Below are 21,610 nucleotides of genomic sequence, written 5' to 3'. Positions count from 1 at the left end.
TTTTTAATCCACAAGTGGAAATATCTTCTCTGCATTTTCCTGCCAGTGAAAAAGCTCCATCAGTTGGGGTTTTTTTGGGAGGGGAGAGCAGGAGGGGGAGAAATTATGCAGTTTATTTGTTCCTGCCACTCGTCTGCTTGGGCTCTGTATGCCCAGGTTGTTCGGGGTTAAAAAACAAATGAAGCAAAATGCAGATGAAAGAATATTGGCAGTCTCTGCAACCTGTAGCTTGAGCCATGGAGGGAAGCACAAAGTAGATTTTGCTTGAGATAAATGCCTAATCAAGTTATTTTGCTCTCAGCCATATGGCTCTTTCACGGAGAAACCTTCCTATTTCTTTTCCTTTTTTTAAAAAATAATTTTTATTAAATTTCCAAATTTTACATTTCAAATTAAGCCAATGAAGTCAATGAATGTACGGTAGAATAAAAGAAACCTTCCTATTTCAAGGCATGTGTAGGTTAACAAATTTAAAATAGTTTGAAACCAGCTTAATGGTCACGGGTAATTCCAAGAACTCCAGAAATTGTAATTTTGTGAAGTAGCCAATAACTCATCCTATGCAATTGGTCAAATTGCAGTCTATAGGATTCTTGTACTGGGAGCCATGACAGTTAAACAGTTTTGAAACAGGCTTAAAATTTGTAGTGTGGCCATCAAAATACATGCTTTTAATGGCAAGCATGATGACTCTTTTGCTCTGCATACCAATATGCATGTGAAGGAGAAACTGGTTTGGGGTTGTGGTCCTAAACATCTCATGTCGATGGCTGGGGGTGGGGAGGCAGTGTAGGACATTATGTTATAATGTGTGTTTTCTGCCATGTTGGAGGTCCTAGTTTTGACCAATCAGGTGGGAAAGCTGTTACCAGAAGTAGTCAACAGGAAGCCCCAAAATGGAGGTTGGGTGCCAGATCTAGCAGACCCAAAGCCTCATGGATCCCCCACGGGATGGTGGTTCTCAGGCCCCTCAGCTGTGCCAACTGGTGCAGCAAAAATTGAAAACATTGCCACCATCTTATGCCCTGGCCAACATGAGGCACAAGGACTACAGATGTAGTGTTGGGTCTGTTGTCGCCCTACTCCCCAGCTGGGGTTTTAATTACTCCTTCCTCCTTACTGTGTGCTCCTGCCAACCTAACAGTTTGAAAGCACATCAAAGTGCAAGTAGATAAATAGGTACCGCTCCAACGGGAAGGTAAACGGTGTTTCCGTGCGCTGGTCTGGTTCGCCAGAAGCGGCTTAGTCATGCTGGCCACATGACCCGGAAGCTGTACGCCGGCTCCCTCAGCCAATAAAGCAAGATAAGCGGCGCAACCCCAAAGTCGGCCACGACTGGACCTAATGGTCAGGGGTCCCTTTACCTTACCTCACTGTGTGGTCCAGTGCTTGACACTGGAATCCTTAAGTTTGATGGTGTCTATATTTGTTGTGACACTATTGCAGTGATTCTCAAACTTGGGTCTACAGCTGTTGTGGGACTACAACTCCCATCATCCCTGACCACTGGTCCTGAAAGCTATGGATGATGGGAGTTGTAGTCCCACAACAGCTGTAGACCCATGTCTGAGAAACACTGCACTATTACTGAGAGATGGCAAACAGTTCCAGTTGTGCCCCAAAGGCGCATGCTAAATTCTTCAACTTACTGTACGACACCCATGTAATTTTCAACTTCTACTGCGGTGGCTTCTTTCCAGTCCTTCTTAAATCCAAGCACCAAAGTATTTGGTCTCATCCTGCCCAAGCCGGAGGCCTAGTAATATTAAGAGGCAGTGTTTAACAAGATGCATGTGCAAGGTTCATCCAAAATGAGAAATAATGGCGAAAGATAACTGAAGTAATGTTCTGGAGGGATTTGAGATTAAATTACATTTGGTGAGTGTCCTTCATGCTTGTACCCAAGCAGCACATATAAAGATTAGCTCTAAATCATCTCGGCTGTAAATGGTTTTTAGATGACAGAAATGTAGCTTTGCTAAATTAGCATACATTTGCATTTTTTTCTGATGCCTGCTCATTAAAACGATTTAATAATTTAAGATCAACGGAGTTTTCATGTTACTGTTCATGTGCTCATTTTTAACATGATAGCACCAGGTTTGTAGCAGCACCCATTATGAAAGCATGGCATGAGATTCCTGTAAAGAGTTCTAGTATCTAAGACTAGATCCTTTTATTCAGGTCCTTTTATTTAATTTATTGCTGCAGTCCTAAACACAATTACTTGTAAGTCCTATTGAGCACAGCAGGACTTACTTTGAACTTGCTGAATCAGGCTGCAGGATTCCTAGCATCCTAGGAAATAATTCACCCCTAGCTGAGCACATTTAGGGGGTCAGGATTTGTGCGTTATTGTCTGGAAGTCCACTCCACTTCACCGTGGGGAGGAGTTGCGGTGGACCATGTGGCTGCCAACTCTCCTTCGGGGGCGGGGGATGAAGTCCCGCATTGCCCGGAGAATCCTGGCCATGTCAGCAACCAGTCAGCCAATCCACTGGCTGGGGGGGGGGCGTGGCTGGGACCCATTTAAATGGAGGTGCAAGCCAGAGAGCTCCAGGGAATGTTTAAAAGGCTAGCTGAGAATGTCAGATCTTTGATGCCCCTAAATGCATCAAAGTTATTTAACCTTATGTGCTGAAACTGCCCACCATCTGATGGGAACCAAAGCATGGCTCTCTACAATCAAGGCCTGGCTGAAAGTCCACTATAGAACAACATCTAACTCCTTCTTAACCTCTATGCTTGAAGAATGCATCTCATCCAGATGATATAGAGCAGGGACGTCCAGCTCCCAAGACACTGGGATCTACTCACAGAGTAAAAAACTGGCAGTGATCTACCCCTTTTTGAGGGCGGGGGTCAGGTCATAGTTGATTAGCTTTTTTTTAGGGAAGAAAGTCAAAATTGTTGACCTTTTTGGGGGGATCGACCAGTTGATCACGGTCGGCCAGGTGGACATCCCTGGTATAGAGCAATTCATGACAAAATCCATAGTTTGGCCATTGCTCTCTAAAGCCTTGAAGCATGTGATGAAAGTCACATATTCCAATTAATCAAGCAGCGGCTCTATGACCATGACAGTGCTTGCTACCTCATACTCTGAGATCTTGTTCTCCAGAGTTCTCCTTAGGTGTCACAACATCCTACGGAACCTGTGCCAAATACCTAAAGAATTTACTACTCCCTTCCCATTGAAGAGCCTTTATGCTGGCGAGATTAAATACTTTCCCTTCTGCAGTGACTAAAGGCAGATTCTCACATACTCCATATCAAGCCTGTTTGAGTGCCTGCAACCAAGAAGCACCAGATTCAATGGACCACATTCTCTTGGATTGCTCTCTACACAGTAGACCTCACCATCTGATGCTGAGCAAAATGTTGGATCTCCAGCCCACAACTCCGAGAAGAAGCCAAATGAGGTATCTCCTGGCAGATCAGGACAAAGATACCACTGCTCTGGTAGCATCCTTTTTAGCCACAATTTTACCCAAGGGTTCCCAACGGACTATCCCTTCGGGAAATAGACTGAGCGTAGCAGAATATCTAAGTGCACATGACCACAGTATGACTCTTTAACCCTTGACAGCTTCACCCTTGTCCCTTTAATTATCCCAGTGATTTGAAACGTTTTATATTGCGATGCCAATAAAGGTATTTGATTTGAAGGTATTTGATTTGAATGTAACATTCAGTTCCATGCAGAGACAAAGAAGATGAGTTATTATCCTTTCATCTATTAGATTTCACCTGTGGTGCTGCTGTGTATTTAACAGCTCACCTGGTAGCTATAGGTAGCCAGAAATTCCATGCAAGCGAGTAAGAGGGCTCACAGAGGAAGGCTAGATCGTTACATCCCTGAAACAAATACGTGCTCTTCCAAGCCAGTATTCCCAACATGTTCTCATTTCTGTCTCAGTGATGTCTTCGGTGGCTTGATAATGTACACAGAACGGGAGATGATCTACAAGGATGTACTTTATGCAGAGCTGGCTTCAGGCACCAGGCCCATTGGCAGACCAAATCTGCATTATAAAGATGTCTGCAAACATGGCACAAAGGCTGGCAACATTAACCCCACTATGTGGGAGTCCCTTGCAGACGTCTGCAGTGCATGGAGACAGACAGTCAGATTGTGCATACACAGCAGTAGCCAGAGGAGAATGACTGCTGGGGGGAAGTGCAGAGTCAAAAACTACCATGGTGTGTCTGTAACAGTGAAACCAGATGCCTTCATCTGCTAGGGCTGCCATATGTCCAGGTTTTCCAGTGAAATGGGCTGCAAAAATGGCGTCCAGGTGGATATATTTTTTTGCTGAATCGGATTTTCACTTTTGGGGATATGGCAACCCTATCATCTGCCCCATCTGCAATAAAACATGTCTTTCCCATATTGGTCTCTACAGCCACAGCAGGTGCTGTGACTCTCCAATGGAGAGTTTATCCTCAATGGCACATTCTTCCATTGTCTCTCGAGACAGACAGATGTCAACATTGAGTCAGCACGAGCTGCAGAGGAAGGAAAGGTTCTTCCTTAACAATTCGCATGGGAGTGCAGCTAGGGAATGGGGAGGAGAAGATGACATTCTTCTAAAGTCATCTTTTAAAGTGTGGGGGGAACAAATGACTCCATCCCTCCTCCACAAGTCTACGTGATGGTAGGTAGTTAAGAGGCTAGTAAACAATATATCAGTGCTGGCTGTGGAGGAGCAAGCCAGTGGAAAATTAAACAAAATTGCAGGCTATTCACTTTTGTGGGATGTAATCCACTGGGAGCAGTCAAATACAACATTCCTGGTTTTGCTCGAGTGGACATGCAAGGGAATGTTTGGTCCAGCCAGTCAAAACGTCCTGTTCCTCCTGGCCTGGAGCATCATTCCTTTTGCATGTGACTAGTAGGTAGGCGTGTCCTTTCCAGACCTGGCAAAAGGCCAAGTCATGTAGCCACCTCCCTTCTTTTTCGTCCTGCCTGCTTCTTGCTTCACCTGGACTGCACGGCTGGCTGTCAGCCAGAAGTCCCTAGGTTATCTCCCGCATGGGGTAAACCTGTTTGTACATATTTGCAACTTTAAGCCTAAAGCCTGCCTTCAGGGATCATGCTGTGCTCTGCCTGATCGTGACTAAAACTACTTTTTGTTGAACAAGACTGTTGTGTCTTTATTCTTTTAGGAGGGATCAAAGGGGTCTTAACTGGAATAATAGAACATATCTCAATCTGGGCAAGCCAGATTGAATTGCTTATTATCTTATGAGACTCACATGAGTCTGCAACCAGCTTCTTGCTGTGTAAAGCCAGTGTGGTGTAGTGGTTAAGAGCGGTAGTCCCGTAATCTGGTGAACCGGGTTCGCTTCCCCGCTCCTCCACATGCAGCTGCTGGGTGACCTTGGGCTAGTCACACTTCTTTGAAGTTTCTCAGCCCCACTCACCTCACAGAGTGTTTGTTGTGTGGGAGGAAGGGAAAGGAGAATGTTAGCCGCTCTGAGACTCCTTAAAGGGAGTGAAAGGCGGGATATCAAATCCAAACTCTTCTTCTTCTTCTAAAGGGGAAATGCACTCTGCTGTATAAAGAAACTTGCTAGTGCGAGTTAGGAAGGATAATATTAATCAATATATCCTCTCCTGTCACCCACAACATTCTCACAACTTTAGTCTGCTGATATGTTTGGAGATGTAGGATTATGTTGAAGTCTAGTTCACAACGTGCATGTTTATCCTTTGAAGACTGCACCATCAACTAATGACTTGGATACCATCACAGATCTTGTCTTGTTTGTGTTTGTAGCCACTGCAATATATGTTGGGGCCTCACTTGTTCTTTTTCTCGGTATAAACATCTGCCACACAATGTGGATAAGATAAAGAAACTGTTGCTGTATGACAAATGAGTTGCAGCATGATGTTATAACACATAAAATATTAGATGTAATGCAATAGAACTTGTTTGTGAGACATCATTAAGGCATCTCCATTTACTACAGGGCTATTTAATATGGCATTGATTAGTTTCTTTCATAGCTGCATAGCCTGGACCCAGAATTATTTCTGAAGTAAGCCATAATACAGAGAGAAAGAGAGAGAAGGGGGGGGGGGTGCCTCCAGGATTCACTCTGCCTTTACAAGATATTATCCACATCTACACAAGCATTCTTCACAAATAAAGAGAAATTCTTCACCTAACGAAGGCTGCTTTGAAGTCATGCTCATTGCATGTGCAGTGCAAATAAAGAGCTTACTTGGAGGAGACTTTTGACTCCATCTCTAAAGCTGTCGGCTGCCACTGCAGCATAAAAGGCTTTCCTTTTGTTCTTTGTCAGCCAGGCCTGCTTGGTTGCCATGCCGCTGTTCATCTCTGTAACGCACAGCTTGCGTGGGCCCTGCGTGACACAATAATATATTAGGGAGAGGACTTTGTATTATGCATCACACAATAGTGCGATTTTGAAGGAGTAACCGAATCTGCTCTGCGAGGGGAGGATGGAAAGAATGTCAAGGAAGGGGATAAAAAACACACACACACATTTCCACAAAGGTTCTGCAGAGATTCAACCTTTTGAAATGAAACCTGCTGCCAACATCACTCATTTTCTATTTCAAGGAGGGGGTAAGCCTGTTAACACCACTTAGGTATAGTGAGAGCTGACAGAAACAAGTATGAAAATATAATTTGAGAAGTGGGCCCCGTAGCTCTTCGACAAGGGGCAGGAAATAGCATGGGATTAACACCGTCAACAATCTAATGATCTACATTCTGGAAATAATTGTTTTCAATTGGCAAACCATTTTATTTTTTTTACATAGTGTTTATGCAGTAAAGTTCACAAGTTGGTATTGGGGGGGGCATGGCAGCCTGTTTTAGGAATGGTGAGTGCCAAGTGGTGAGTGTCAACACAACAGCTAGTTCACATGTCCATTCATCGAGTGCTGGACTAGGGACTCGGACAGCAGGGTTCAAGTCCCCTCTCCACCATGAACTTGGGTGAACTTGGGCCAGTCACTTTCTCTTAGCCTGACCGACCTCCTTGTTGTGAGGATAACATGGGGAGGAGGAGAAGCATATATGCTACCTTGAACTCCTTCAAGGAAAAAATGGGATATAAATCAAATAAATAACAACAACAAAGTCAGTTCCCAGCAGCCTTGTTCTGTAAAAGATAAACATGTGCTCATCAAGCCCAGTTGCAGCTAACGACTAAAAGCTTCAGGTGAATATTGCATTGCTTTTTCCAGCTTCTAAGGAAGACAGGGAAGTCCTACAAATATCACCACTTGGGGCTCTGTGACCTTTTTGAAATGGGCCTTAAATACATGCCAGGTTCCTTGGCTGTTAGTTCCATTCTTAAATTCTGGGCTCAGAATAAGGCAAACTGGATAATTTGCCATTGGAATAACTGGTTTGCAACATAGATTTTGACTATAAATTCTTTTATCAGGTACAGCGTAAGTAGTATTCTTTACACGGGAATTGGGCTGGTGTTTTTTTTAAAGACACCCAAGTACCGTATTTTTCATTCTATAAGACGTGCTTTTCCCCCTTCAAAAATTAAGGGGAAACGTGTGTGCATCTTATGGAGCGGATGCAGGCTCCTTGGCTTCAGCGATAGCAACGCGAAGCCTCCGAAGCGCAGAGGGAAAGCTCCCCTGGCGCTCCGGAGGCTTCGCGTTGCTTTCGCTGAAGCCGCCTGAAGCCCCTGGAGTGCAGTGGGAACTCCCACTGCACTCCGGAGGCTTCAGGCAGCTATCCGCAAGCCTTCGGAGTGCAGCAGGAGTTCCCGCTGCGCTCCAAAGGCTTGCGGATGGCTGCCTGAAGCCTGGAGAACGAGAGGGGTCGGTGCACACCAATCCCTCTTGCTTTCCAGGCTTCGCTTTGCTGGAGAGGCGCTGCACAGTTTTCCCTCTCTGCGCAGCGCCCCTTCAGCGAAGCGGGAGGAGAAATGGAAGGGGCTCCGTTTCTCCTGCCGCTTCGCCGAAGGGGCGCTGAGCAGAGAGGGGGAGAATTTTTTCCCCCCTGTTCTCCCCCTCCTATGGTCCGGTGCGTCCTATAGAGCGAAAAATACGGTAAGTGTAATTGTGCAGTCTTTCTGGGCATGATGGGAGTCCTGCTTGCAGAATACCCCTGTTTCATCTCTCTCTCCTTTTCCCAGTTACACATCTCAGAAGTTCATCATGTCACATTTTTTATTTAGCCAACGAAACTAAGCTTGCATTAAATCTCTAAAGAAGGGAGAAACCAGCTAAAATGCTTACACTAGCACAGCATGCTTATGTTAAATGTTGGTAGAAATAAAAATATATCAACACCCAAAAAAACCCCGCTTGCTGATCTGAAACTCTTATAGATCCTAATTATGTGTCCCCACTGGAATAAGCAATAAAACTTCCATTGGCTTCAGCTGTGTAGGTCAACTGGGTGGAACAAGAGCATCTAGCTCCCGCTTTGGACTGTGCAACAATCCTACCCTGTTTTAATTATTTAGGAACAATCTCATGAAAAAGAGCATCTCATGAAACTTGCTGATACTGCCCTGCTATTTGAACTTGAGTCTAATATATCTGAAAACAACAACATGTACCACACTAGTCTCCAAAACAGATGGCTATTGACCTTTTCTTTAATTTTGTATTCTAAAATTAGGAAAATTGAGTATTTAAGCCCGCATCATATAAAACCCATCTTGACTTACTAACCCCGTTTGGGGCTCTCTGGATTGAGCGATCTTCTTCTGAAGCATTCAAATATGCTTTGTTTGTGGTTCGTGGTTATATTTAGTTAAATAGTTTGTTCGCTTTGTATATTGTCTCAGACATTGGTCATGTAAGCTCCCTTGTGAGGCCCTTGTCAAGAAGGTAAGATTGCAATATTTTCAACAAATGAAATGGAAATTAAAGATATACCTGGAGGCTATTTGACGTACCCTTGTTGGCATGTGCTTGCCATACGTCAGGAAAATTCAGGTGTAAAAATGGTGTTGGGGGGAATTTTGCCGAACCGGCAAAATGTCAGGGAAAACCCGGATGTATGGCAATGTATGGCAACGCATTGGAAAAAGCAGCGGAATCAGTTCAAAAAGCTTAAAATAACTATTTTTGGGGTAGGTTGCTCCCCAAAAGCTCAACAATGCAAGTTTGCTCCCCCAAAAAACTTAACAATTTTTGAAATATGGCAACACTATCCACACAGCAAGCACTTCATGCACAGCAGTTGGACTGGGACTGTGCTTCTGCAAACTACCAACGGTAATGTTTTGTGACAGTGTGGGGGCAACCCACATCACGAACATACGGACACAGGAAGCTGCCTTATACTAGTCAGATGATTGGTCCATCTAGCTCAGTACAGTGGTACCTCGAGTTACAAATGCCTCAGGTTACAAATGCTTCAGGTTACAAACTCTGCTAACCTGGAAGAGTTACCTCGAGTTGAGAACTTTACCTCAGGATGAGAACAGAAATTGCGTGGTGGTGGCAAGGCGGCAGCAGGAGGCCCCGTTAGCTAAAGTGGTACCTCAGGTTAAGAATGGTTTCAGGTTAAGAATGGACCTAAGTTCGTAACTAGAGGTACCACTGTACTGTCTATGAGAATGGCAGCAACTCCAGGGTTTGATACAGGATATCCCCAGCCCTACCTGGAGATGCTAGGACCTTCTGTGTGCAGAGCAGATGCTGTCCCCAAGCCTCTGATTAAGACCTAAATTTCCACACAGAGCAGCTGCCATTTCAAGTTGACATCATGGGGGCAGCCATTTTCTGTAAAGCTCTCCTTAGCACGCCTTGGTTGAGCTTACCGTGTATACTTCACAACAGATGCAGAGACCATTGTTCTTTGTGAATGAATGTGCAATGTCTAACAAAGCTGGTCTCGTCATGGGTTCTCCAGTTAATACTATGCACTGCGGCCTGTGAAGGTGGAAAAAGGTACATTAAGTTTGGTGATACATACACCCACTCAGCATCCACTCACATCCAGCAGAGACCTTACCTGAAGTTTTTCACATGATCATCCACCGTAGTTAATTCCAATGCAGAGTCAATGGCATTAATATAGTATACTGCCTGTGATGATGAACCCCAATTTACATCTGTTGTGGATAAAAAATATTTCATATTGTATCATCATTAATTTTTTTCCAGCCATCCTTTCTTGACAACCATGGGAAGAGCTTGAGTTTTGTATGTAGGATGGTGAACAAAATCAGTTCATTTATGTTAAAGAAACTTCTAATAGCAGAACACTTTTTAAAAAGAGAACATCTTTGCTTTCTAGTGGATCTTTCTACTTAGTGTGGTTTACTGTAGTTCAAGTAATGGTTTTAAAGAACAAGCCTGTGCATGTCTACTCAGAAGTAACTTCCACTGCCATTTACAGGTAAGTGTGAATAGCTTGGAAACCATGCAGTACTTAAGGAAAACGCAGGGGGAGAGAGTGAATTGGAATAGCAGTGACCAGAACACTGAGGCTACCATGTCACTAGCTAAGACGCCAGCTTGGCTTTCTTGTTTTGAGCCTGATACCGTAGCACGTGCGCCCACAGAACCAGAGCCAGGATCTGAGGAACCTAATGTGCCACATAGTGTCCTACCAGTCCAAGAGCACAGGGAGTGTGCCAAGCAGGAAATCGTTGAATGAAGGAGAAGGATTGGCCATTTAGGAGCCTCTAATTCACCTGGGACACGGGTAGCGCTGTGGGTTAAACCACAGAGCCTAGGACTTGCTGATCAGAAGGTCGGTGGTTCGAATCCCCGTGGCGGGGTGAGCTCCTGTTGCTCGGTCCCTGCTCCTGCCAGCCTAGCAGTTCGAAAGCACATCAAAGTGCAAGTAGATAAATAGGTACCGCTCCGGCGGGAAGGTAAACAGCGTTTCCATGCGCTGCTCTGGCTTGCCAGAAAGTGGCTTAGTCATGCTGGCCACATGACCCGGAAGCTGTACGCTGGCTCCCTCGGCCAGTAAAGTGAGATGAGCGCCAGAACCCCAGAGTTGTCCGTGACTGGACCTAACAGTCAGGGGTCCCTTTCCCTTTCCCTTTAATTCTCCAAAAGGTATAAAGCTTAGGACAGGTCCTTTACTAAATTTCTATCTTGCCCTTATGCCCAAAGGAGTCAAGGTAGCTCACTAGGAGCTCTCCATGGTGCTGCAGCAACCAAATTGCCTTGCCGCCTTGCCCCTTGACTCCCAGAGACAAAGAACAGAACATCCACCTTTTACTGTACTGTGGGTTCAAGATACGGGTTGGCTGCCAGTCCCAGACCCAAGCACCTTACTGTTGCATAGCATGAGGAGTGATTTATCTGGAAAGAAAGCTTCACAGCATGTTCACCTCCAGGATATTATAAACAGTATTATTATATGTATACCCCAGCAGGACTTAAGGCTGCTTACAACATGCATATAGAAAATTTATAAAAACCATACCCATAATTATAATAAAAACAGCACAGCAGCAGCCCTTTCATTAAAAGCAGTCAGTTCCCAAAAGGTTATTGGAACAAGAAAGTCTTCACCTGCCAGCAGAAGGACTTATAGACTCAAGGAAGCCAATTCACTCTTTCATCCTGCATTTTCTGTTCCTTTTTTAAAAAACATTGCATGGCAGAGCCACCCTCATCCATAGATTTAATTGCTATATTCATGTTGTTTGCCTGTGTTGATAGTGCCATTATATAATTTAGTCAATAGGAGGCACTGTAATTAATTGCATCTTAGTGGAGTTGGGCGTTTCTTTTCCCTGCTGTGTTCTTATTAGAAAAATAGGGACAATAAAGTTCTTCTTTAGCTTTCTAACTGGGTCTGTCCTCCAAGCCTTCCACGACACTGCCTGATTGCCAGAGTATTTAGACCCTCCTACCACCTGAGGCAGAAATAAGAGCCATCAATAATAAACAACAAAGGAATTCAGGATTTTAGCCGAGCTGTGATTGGGGAGGAGAATGTCTCCTGTTTCCCTAAGGTGAACAAAAGGAAGAAGCACAATCAGAAATTCTTAGCTTTAGCATTCACTCTGAACGCAGAAGTTTGTTCTTCAGTCAATGAACTATGTTAGTCCCGACTTTTCTTATCACTGCCCCCCAAATTCTGCAGCTCCTGGACGCTCCTAGGTAATAGATATAGCTATACAGGTTAAATACAGGTATAGATACAGATAGATAAATTCTGAATACCTAGGAGAGTCCCATAAGTATGCAGAAAAATCTTGTTTTTGAGTGGCCTCAGATTGCTATTGCTTTCAGACTGTGAGGCACTCAACTACCTAATTTCACTTGTAAAGGAAATGGGGAGATATGTGTGTGTGTGTGTGTGTGTGTAGTGATGGCTTTCCATTTGCTTTTCGTGTGACCCTGACACATGACAGTAGTATTTCCATGATAGCTAGAAATATGTTGTTTTTACAGGAAAACAGACACTCATGGAAATCATCGCAGGTCTGAAAAAGAAGTATTAGAAGCAACCACCATCATCTATTTTTTATCTTGCAAATACATACTTATTCAGACAGAAGGGGTTTTTTTTGCCCTTTGTTCATTTGGATAAGTGCTTTTGTACTGTACATTTTGTGAAAATGTAGCACAAAGACTTCTAGGTTAAAAGCACAAAGAGAACAGGTGGTTTTAGCTGATGTGTTGCTCTGCAAAAGAAGAGCTGGGCTGTCCTCTTCATAAAAGCCTCATTTGTTTGAAGACACAGTTTTTCAGAAGCTGATGAACTGTCTCCTTGAGGAGACAGAAAGTGTCAGATGAAAGTGTCAGCAGCCACCCGGCAGATAGGATTAGGAATCTGAAATAGGATTGAATAATATTACCAAGTATTTTTAGGAATACATGTTTGTGTGTGCGTGTGTTTCTACTGGGGCTGGGTTAAACGCATGTAAGGAAGAGCAGGAGAATGGAGGCAGATTAGGGGAAAATTTAAAGCTGTATCATCCTTTTATATTCTAAAGTATATATCTGCTTGGGACGCGGGTGGTGCCGTGGGTTAAACCACAGAGCCTAGGACTTGCCGATCAGAAGGTCGGCGGTTCGAATCCCTGTGACGGGGTGAGCTCCTGTTGCTTGGTTCCTGCTCCTGCCAACCTAGCAGTTCGAAAGCACGTCAAAGTGCAAGTAGATAAATAGGTACCGCTCTGGTGGGAAGGTAAACGGCGTTTCTGTGCGCTGCTCTGGTTCACCAGAAGCAGCTTAGTCATGCTGGCCACATGACCCGGAAGCTGTACGCCGGCTCCCTCGGCCAATAAAGCAAGATGAGCGCTGCAACCCAGAGTCGGTCATGACTGGACCTAATGGTCAGGAGTCCTTTATATATCTGCTTATAATTATCTTGAAATTATGGCAACAAGTACATATATTTAAACATGGACCTGCCTCAGTCTCATAGAAGGGAGTAAAGAGTCCATTTTTTATAGCAAAAAGAGTAGTTGTGAAACATTTCAACAGTAAACAAGATTCTCTAATTATGGGGATCTCATTTTGACATGAGACTTTATCATCCTTGAGTTGTACACACCAGATCCAACCGTCTTCCATTCTTAAGCATTATCTCTCTTATTTTTCCGCCCTGCCTTACCTGGCTTCTTGTACGTCACGTAAATATAAAGAAAGAGCTCGACAGCGTACGTGATGACAGCTGCCCACCAGTTGATGACGAACATGACTCCACAACACAGAATTGCTCCGAAAAGGGACACCCACATGTTGTAATACCTGAAAGCAGGTCTCCAACCTGCAGAAATCACAAATGGACAAAGTCAATATTAAGAAAGGCAAAGAAAATGGAAACTGTAGCTACGAGATTAGTGGTCTTGTTTGTTTATTAAATTTATGTACTGTGTTTGCATGAGGACATGCCCTAACTCCCCAAGTTGCTATTGTAGAGTGTGAAATAGCAAGAGCGCAAGTCTTGTTTAGGGACACGGGTGGCGCTGTGGGTTAAACCACAGAGCCAAGACTTGCCGATCAGAAGGTCAGCAGTTCGAATCCCCATGACAGGGTGAGCTCCTGTTGCTCGGTCCCTGCTCCTGCCAACCTAGCAGTTCGAAAGCACATCAACGTGCAAATAGATAAATAGGTACCGCTCCGGAGGGAAGGTAAACGGTGTTTCCGTGCGCTGCTCTGGTTCGCCAGAAGCGGCTTAGTCATGCTGGCCACATGACCAGCTTGGCTCAGCTGTATGCTGACTCCCTCGGCCAATAAAGCGAGATGAGCGCTGCAACCCCAGAGTTGGCCACAACTGGACCTAATGGTCAGGGGTCCTTTTACCTTTAAGTCTTGTTTGTTGTGCTTGCCAATGGAAAGAACTGCTAGCAGAACACATGTGCAGCTGTAGGAGGAAATATACTTTGAGGGTGTTCCTAGAGATGTCATCCACTCTAGTATAGTGGTACCTTGGTTCTCAAACTTAATCCATTCTGGGAGTCCATTCGACTCCCAAATCTGTTTGAAAACCAAGGCACAGCTTCTGATTGGCTGCAGGAGCTTCCTGCACTCAATTGGAAGCTGCAGAAGCCATGTCAGATGTACGGCTTCCGAAAAACATTCAGAAACCAGAACACTCACTTCTGGGTTTTTGGCATTCGGGAGCCAATTTGTTCGACAACTAAACTGTTCAAGAACCAAGGTACAACTGTATACTTAAAATAAATTAAAAAATCAATTGGTGTCAAACTATATTTGCATGGTTTTGTAATTACTTAATCCATTTGGGGAGTCCGTTCAACTTCCGAAACCATTCAAAACCCAAGGCATGGCTTCCGATTGGCTGCAGAAGCTTCCCGCACTCCATTGGAAGCCATGTTGGACATCCAGCTTCCGAAAAACATTTGCAGACCGGAACACTCACTTCCTGGTTTGTGGCATCTGGGAGCTGATTTGTTTGGGAGCCAAGCCATTCAAGTACCAAGGTACCACTGTACCAATAGCATTCGGAGGATATACAGTAATTGTTCCTGGGGTTCTTGCCGGGCTGGACCTAATCTGCAATTGTTTCGCTCTGCAGATAATTGGGGGAAGTCTGTCTTTTCAAACCTGCACTCTGATCAGGCAGCAGCATGAGCGCTGATGGGAACAGAGTTAAGATATATATTTATGCCACCACTGTGGTTTCACCCATGCTGGAAAGATGAGAGCTTGTTTCTCTGCAGCTGAAATAAATGTCTCCATGTGGTATAACAAGCGATTTGCAGGTTGTCTGTGACTAAAAGGGAAGTAGAGCTGTAAGCTCTGGCATTCGCTGAATTGGCAAGGAGAAGATGCAAGTAAAGGGCACACTTTATTTATTTCCTTTGTGGTGAAGCACTATTATAACAGCCACTGAAAAAGAAAATCGGAGTGATGGCCTTTCCTTCTAAAAATGATATGTAGCTGCCATTTATTAAACTGGTATTATTGAATAGCATTGTGTTATGTCAGAAATATTGAGGTTTGGCAATATGTAAAGCATATACATTTAACTGATTATTTTTTTTAATGGATAATTTCTCAACTAAAAACTTAATAGAAAAAAAAGATAAAATCAACTAATGGAAGATAAAGTTAGAGGATTTTAAAAATTATTATTAAGCGGTATGTATATCTTGCCAAACAAAAGAGATTCCATCCATATTTTGTTAATTTTCTTATGTCAACTGCTTTTCGATGTCTGCTTTTATTGCTATTTTTAATGACTATTTTATACCATTTTAGGTAAACCACTTGGTGTTTTTTCCCAGTTAAGTGGCATTTAAATCTTGCTAAATAAATAAAGTAATAATGTATTAAACTTAAAACAATTGTATTGAACTTAAAAGTTCAATCTTTTTCTTGCACCTGCGGATTGGATAATTTCCTCCACCTTTCTTTGATTTTCAGTGGGCTATGATAATCCACACCTCCTCCAATCTTTACTAGATTAGAATTTAGACTTAAAAACTAGAGAGAGAGAGAGAACACTAGCCCTTCTCTCATTTTTCCTTTTTCTTTCTTCAGCTTTCAAGTCTCATTTCACAAAAATTAAGAGGACATTTTGTTTTGGCATGTGTGGATATAATTAGAGAAACCAGAAAATTTGAAAAAAAAACCCAGGTTTCCCCCTGTTTTCCCCCAAAGCTGTTTTTTTCCAGAAAAATTGAAAAAAAAACACAACAGTTTGATATAGTTGGAATATTACACACACACTCCCCCCCCCATTTTTCATGGGGAAAAAAAGGCTTTGGGAAAAAATGAAAAAAACCTGCGCCCCCCCCCCATTTTTCCATTTCCCTCTCAGGCCTTTTCCAGGCCTCTAGAGATGTACCAAAAACCATGTGAGAAAAGTTTATATAACTTGTTGCCAACCATCTGATGCAGTTCATCAACTTGTAGGATAATCTTCCCAGTGTTTATTAAACTAATTTTGTTGACTGCGTTCAACTGGATTTGGTGGGGTAACGTCTTGAATGCAAAACTTTAATTTCTTTTCTTTTAAGATATTTTGTTTGAGCATCTTTGACAAAGAGCATGGTTAAATAATAAACTGAGGGGAATTTGGGCTGGTGTGGCTGGGTTTCACTTGGTAGACCACAAGTTGTTCAACCTCGGTATTCCCTTTCTGTCTTCTCAGTCAATTCTATCAATCTAAATAAATTGAATAGATGTCCACTAAAGCTTATCTCACAATATATCAAGTTAGGCTATAAAACAGTGGAATGTTTTTCTTCTAAAGTAGTGAAATATTTTGTCTTCAGCAAATACAATACAAATCTGCCAGAAGTTCTTTTTAAGAAGGAAAATGATTGTTGCAATTTATACACAAATAATAAAAAAATAAACACAACAGTGAATTTCTGGGCTGTCTTCCCACATACTCAAGTTACTTGCCTACACCGGGGACTTCTATACATTATTTTGGAAATTGGCTAGAGTGCAATACAGGCAATAAGTTGCCGTCATAATGTTAGTGTCAGGACCACTTTCTCCTAACAGCACAATGGTTTGAAATACGACATATATGATAGATAGAGCTGAAAATAGAAAATGAAACACGAACCTGGAGATTTTGCATACGATGCATGGAAACAAGAGAAATTGATAAGGGCATACGAAGCCAGGAAGAAGTTGGAGATGATGGGAGCAATGGTGTTCAGCTCAGCTGTAGGGGAAAAAGAATCACAAACTAGATGTTAGCTGTGCAGGTATCTGAAGAGAGTCAGTTTTAGATATTGGGGTCAATCAAGTTGATGGACTATGCCGAAATGGCAAAATTAGCTGGGAAGCTCAGGAATCAAGAAGCCAAGAAATTTAAAAAAGAATGGGAAATGTTTATAATGTACCGTATTTTTCGCTCTATAAGACGCACCCGACCATAAGACGCACCTAGTTTTTAGAGGAGGAAAACAAGAAACAAGAAAGCAATGCAAAGCCTCTTGAGCGAAGAGGCAGGAGCGCTCCGGCTGCGCTCAGGAGCCTTTGCGTGGCTATCCCTGAAGCCAGGAGAGCAAGAGGGATCGGTTCGCACCAATCCCTCTTACTCTCCTGGCTTTAGCAAAAGCTGCACAGCCTGCATTCGTTCCATAAGACGCACACACATTTCCCCTTACTTTTTAGGAGGGGAAAAGTGCGTCTTATAGAGCAAAAAATATGGTATATACAAAATCATTGTAAACAGGTCAAAACATTAGCAGGATTTAAAATACACTTGTAATGTGACAGAACGTATAGATAACTTAGGAAGATGAAAAATTGGAGAAGTATTGATATGCAGTTGAAAATAGAATCAAAAGGACCCATGGATGGGATGGGGCGAAGTCAGGAGATTAAGAGCAATCTCGATATTTGGATTTTGTACTTTTTTAATGTATGTCCATTTTCTTATTTTCTTTTTTTTTCTTTCTCTGTTTTTGAAAATAAAATAAAAAGATTATATATATAAAAAAATAGATATTGGAGTCTGCTAACTGGGGCTGCAGCCCAGTTTTCCCATTCTCAAGGGCCACAGTTTTCCCGTTCTTGGGATAAGGTGTGTAAAGAATGGACAGTTCCATTCATTATCTGCTTTTTCGTCTTCGGAAAAACTCCAGGACACTAGGTATCTTGGCTGTGGAAATTACTTTCTTTTCTTATATTGTAGGTGTATCTACCCTAGACCATGTTTGTTAAGTTGTGGGTGAACATATCGGACGACACAGCGATTCTTCCAACAGCTCTTGTTTATTCACAGGCCAGAACAGAACTGAACTGAAGGGTTCAGTCAGCCTGCTTATATAGAGCTCCAGTACAATGTAACTGTAACAATTTTCTAAAACTATCCAATCACTGAACGTCACTTTCGATCCCTTATTTGCATAACTATCTACAGTATCCCCCTGCTGGCCCAGGGTGAGAACTTCAGTACATAACAAAATGTTCAGGAGGGTTGCTTCACAGCAGCACGCAAAGGAACTACATACCAATTTAGAAACTATTGTTATAATATTTGATGAATTTAACAGCAATAATATTTGATGAATAAATTTAACAGCAGTAAATGCGTACATATGCGTGTGTACACACACACACACACACACACACACACACACACATTGTGTATTTTACATATATTTTTATTTCGGGGAATTTTTTTAAAAAAGGTGGAACATGAATAAATCATGATTAAACTCTGAATCTGGGGCAGAAGTATTTTGTACCAGAGTTAGTTTTACATCCAATGCAGTCCCTCCAAATGCCCCTATTTTCCAGGGACGTCCCTGATTCCGGTTTGTGATTTGATCCCAGAATGTCCCACTTTTCCTTAGGATGTCCCTATTTTCGTTGGAGAAATGTTGGAGGGTATGGAGTCAGATGACTCCCGAGCCGTCTGAAGGCAATCCTGTACAGTCGTACCTTGTTTCTCGAACGCCTTGCGAGTCAAATGTTTTGGCTCCCAAACACCGCAAACCCAGAAGTGGGTGTTCCAGTTTGCGAACATTTTCTGGAAGCCAAATGTCCGACGCAGCTACTGCGGCTTCCGATTGAGTGCAGGAAGCTCCTGCAGCCAATCAGAAGCCGTGCCTTGGTTTTCGAATGTTTTCGGAAGTTGAACGGATTTTTGGAACGGATTCCGTTCGAGAACCAAGGTATGACTGTATAGGGAAGGTGTTTTTTTTAATGTGGCTGGGACAACCCAGTAAGATGTGTGGGGTATACCGTATTTTTTGCTCTATAAGACTCACTTTTTCCCTCCTAAAAAGTAAGGGGAAATGTGTGTGTGTGTTATGGAGCGAATGCAGGCTGCGCAGCTATCACAGCTATCTCTTCTGAGATTCAGAATATTTTTTTTCTTGTTTTCCTCCTCCAAAAACTAGGTGAGTCTTGTGGTCTGGTGCGTCTTATAGAGCGAAAAATACGGTAGATAGTAAAATCATCATTATGGAATGGGACGTCCCTATTTTCATCGGAGAAATGTTGGAGGGTATGACAATGCAGTTCTTAAATACATAAGGATTGTCAAGGCCTTTTTTTGTTTTGTTAGCATTCTCCTTGGAAGAGAGTCAACATGGGGTGCACCTAGATCAAAAAGCCTCTTTTGTGCAGTGACAAAGTGTCATGTATTCAAAATAGGAAGCCAGGTACAAAATGAAACATTACAAGCTGGGATCGGTTATGATCAAATGAAAAGGATTGCAGCTGAAATCTCCCAGGAATCAGTACTGTGAACCTGATATGAAGGCAAGTTGAATTCGCTGTGCTAATGGTTTGGAACAGTAGGCCTTTGATTTGTGTAGACAGGTTTTTCAAAAACGAGACTTATGCTACATTGGGGAAAGTGCCTTGAAGGGCAATCGCTTGATTTCTTAAGGTATTGAGCTCCTTGAGGAAACTGCAGATACTGAGCGACTTTGACATCAAACAAAACCTTTAAGAGAACAAAAAACTTCCTTGGGTTCACTTGTTTCACTCTATTCAGCTGACTGCTTGCCTGCTATTCCTGTTGGATAATGGGGCTTTTGCCGCTGTCTGAATTCCTACTTGTCTTAGGCACCCTAGGCCTTTAAAGCTCTATTATGCAAGCCTCATTTATCTAAAATGAGATGGATCTGCGACTTTTCAGTATATTTCCAATGGAGTCTTTGTGTCCTCATTTCCCCAGCCCAATTATGTTTACTGGTCTCTACATTAGGATATATCCAGTGCTTTTCCCCTCAAAAAATGTTTGGGGATACTCTCATTTTGACTCAAGAAAATCACCATTTTATAGTTCAAATCGGGAAAAATAAATACAGTAAATGGACAAAAGTACAAAGATTCACAAAATGTTTAGGGGTATGCGTCTCCTTGTGTGTCCCCCCAGAAAAAAAGCAGTGGATGTATCTGCTCACAAACCAGCAGAAGATTATTTTGTGCTGTCTGAAGCAACTCTGGTACATCACCAGTAGGTGACAACCAAGGACAGAGCCAGGGAACATGCGCTTGGACTTGCTTGTCAGAAAGTGGTGATGGAGGATATGACCTAGTTCTTACAAGTGTGGAACAGGTGTGGCACCTGTAGAAGCGACAGTTCCACCAACTGAAGTGGTCAGGTGGGCGCATGTGGCGTTAAGATGTTCAAAGTGGTATCGCTGTGCATTAAATATATGTTGTGAAGGTGGCTTAAGAAAGGACTTTAGCAGGCTAATCTCAAGCAGTTCTCCTGACTTTGATTAAAGCTCTGAGCAGAATATGCGTTAGCAATCAATGTCAACAAAAAATGTATGCCCTTCCTTTTATATGCCTTTTCCTTGTAATAGGTGGTGATTCTGTTTGTTTGCTTGTTTAGCCTAACAGTTGAAATAGCATTTTCTAGTGGTGGGGTTGTGAACAAATTATTTTTTTTTGGGGGGGGGATATTTAAACCAACATTTGTGAAAAAGAATGGAAGCTTTTCTTCTAGGCATTTTGACAATTGACATTCCAAATGATAAGAGGAGGGTTTTCTCATATGCAGCAACAGCAGTGAGAATGCTGATTGCTAAAAATTGGAAGGGGGAGAAAATCCGTACGAAGGAAGAATGGCAAATTAAACTATGCGAATATTTGGAACTAGCAAAAATGACAGAGGTAATCAGGAATCAATCAAACAATTTTTTTTAAAAGGAGCGGGATTGTTACAGAAGGTATTTGGAAAAACATTGTTCCTAAACAAAAACTTTAATGTGTTCCGATTAAAATTTGCAAATACAGTGATACCTCAAGTTAAGTACTTAATTCGTTCCGGAGGTCCGTACTTAACCTGAAACTGTTCTTAACCTGAAGCGCCACTTTAGCTAATGGGGTCTCCTGCTGCTGCAGTGCTGCCGGAGCACGATTTCTGTTCTCATCCTGAAGCAAAGTACTTAACCCGAGGTACTATTTCTGGGTTAGCAGAGTCTGTAACCTGAAGCATATGTAACCTGAAGCGTATGTAACCTGAGGTACCACTGTAAAGATCACAGATAGATAATGTATACTATGTAAGATAAGTGATTTAAAGGAAAATAAGGACATAGTCATAAAGATAATGAAGAAGTAAGGAGCCGCAATGAGGTGGAGGGAAGTCATATTCAAAGAATTTAAGACTTTAAGACTTAAGAATTAATGTGACAGTATTATCAGATGTCGAATTATTTTGGTTATTTGTGTGTGTAATTTAATCTGTCTCGAAGAAAGAATGGAATA

At 42.6% G+C, this 21,610-nt stretch overlaps 1 protein-coding gene across 2 annotated transcripts in view; it reads right to left on the bottom strand.

Moving 5' to 3' along the window:
• Positions 1 to 21,610, bottom strand: part of SLC12A1 (solute carrier family 12 member 1) — a 70,836-nt gene that overhangs the window by 13,794 nt on the left and 35,432 nt on the right. For both annotated transcript variants that reach the window (XM_083586330.1, XM_083586329.1), the window contains 6 exons: positions 16,989 to 17,090; positions 13,554 to 13,709; positions 9,978 to 10,077; positions 9,784 to 9,895; positions 6,235 to 6,375; positions 1,650 to 1,756 (listed from right to left, as the gene is read on the bottom strand). In XM_083586330.1, coding sequence (XP_083442456.1) covers positions 1,650 to 1,756; positions 6,235 to 6,375; positions 9,784 to 9,895; positions 9,978 to 10,077; positions 13,554 to 13,709; positions 16,989 to 17,090 — 718 coding nt within the window. The remainder of the gene's footprint in view (positions 1 to 1,649; positions 1,757 to 6,234; positions 6,376 to 9,783; positions 9,896 to 9,977; positions 10,078 to 13,553; positions 13,710 to 16,988; positions 17,091 to 21,610) is intronic.

The sequence above is a fragment of the Podarcis filfolensis genome (assembly GCF_964270895.1).
Source record: "Podarcis filfolensis genome assembly, chromosome: 14".
Classification (NCBI taxonomy): domain Eukaryota; kingdom Metazoa; phylum Chordata; class Lepidosauria; order Squamata; family Lacertidae; genus Podarcis; species Podarcis filfolensis.
Note: the sequence above shows the minus strand (reverse complement) of the source record. Positions and strands in the feature narration are given on the sequence as shown.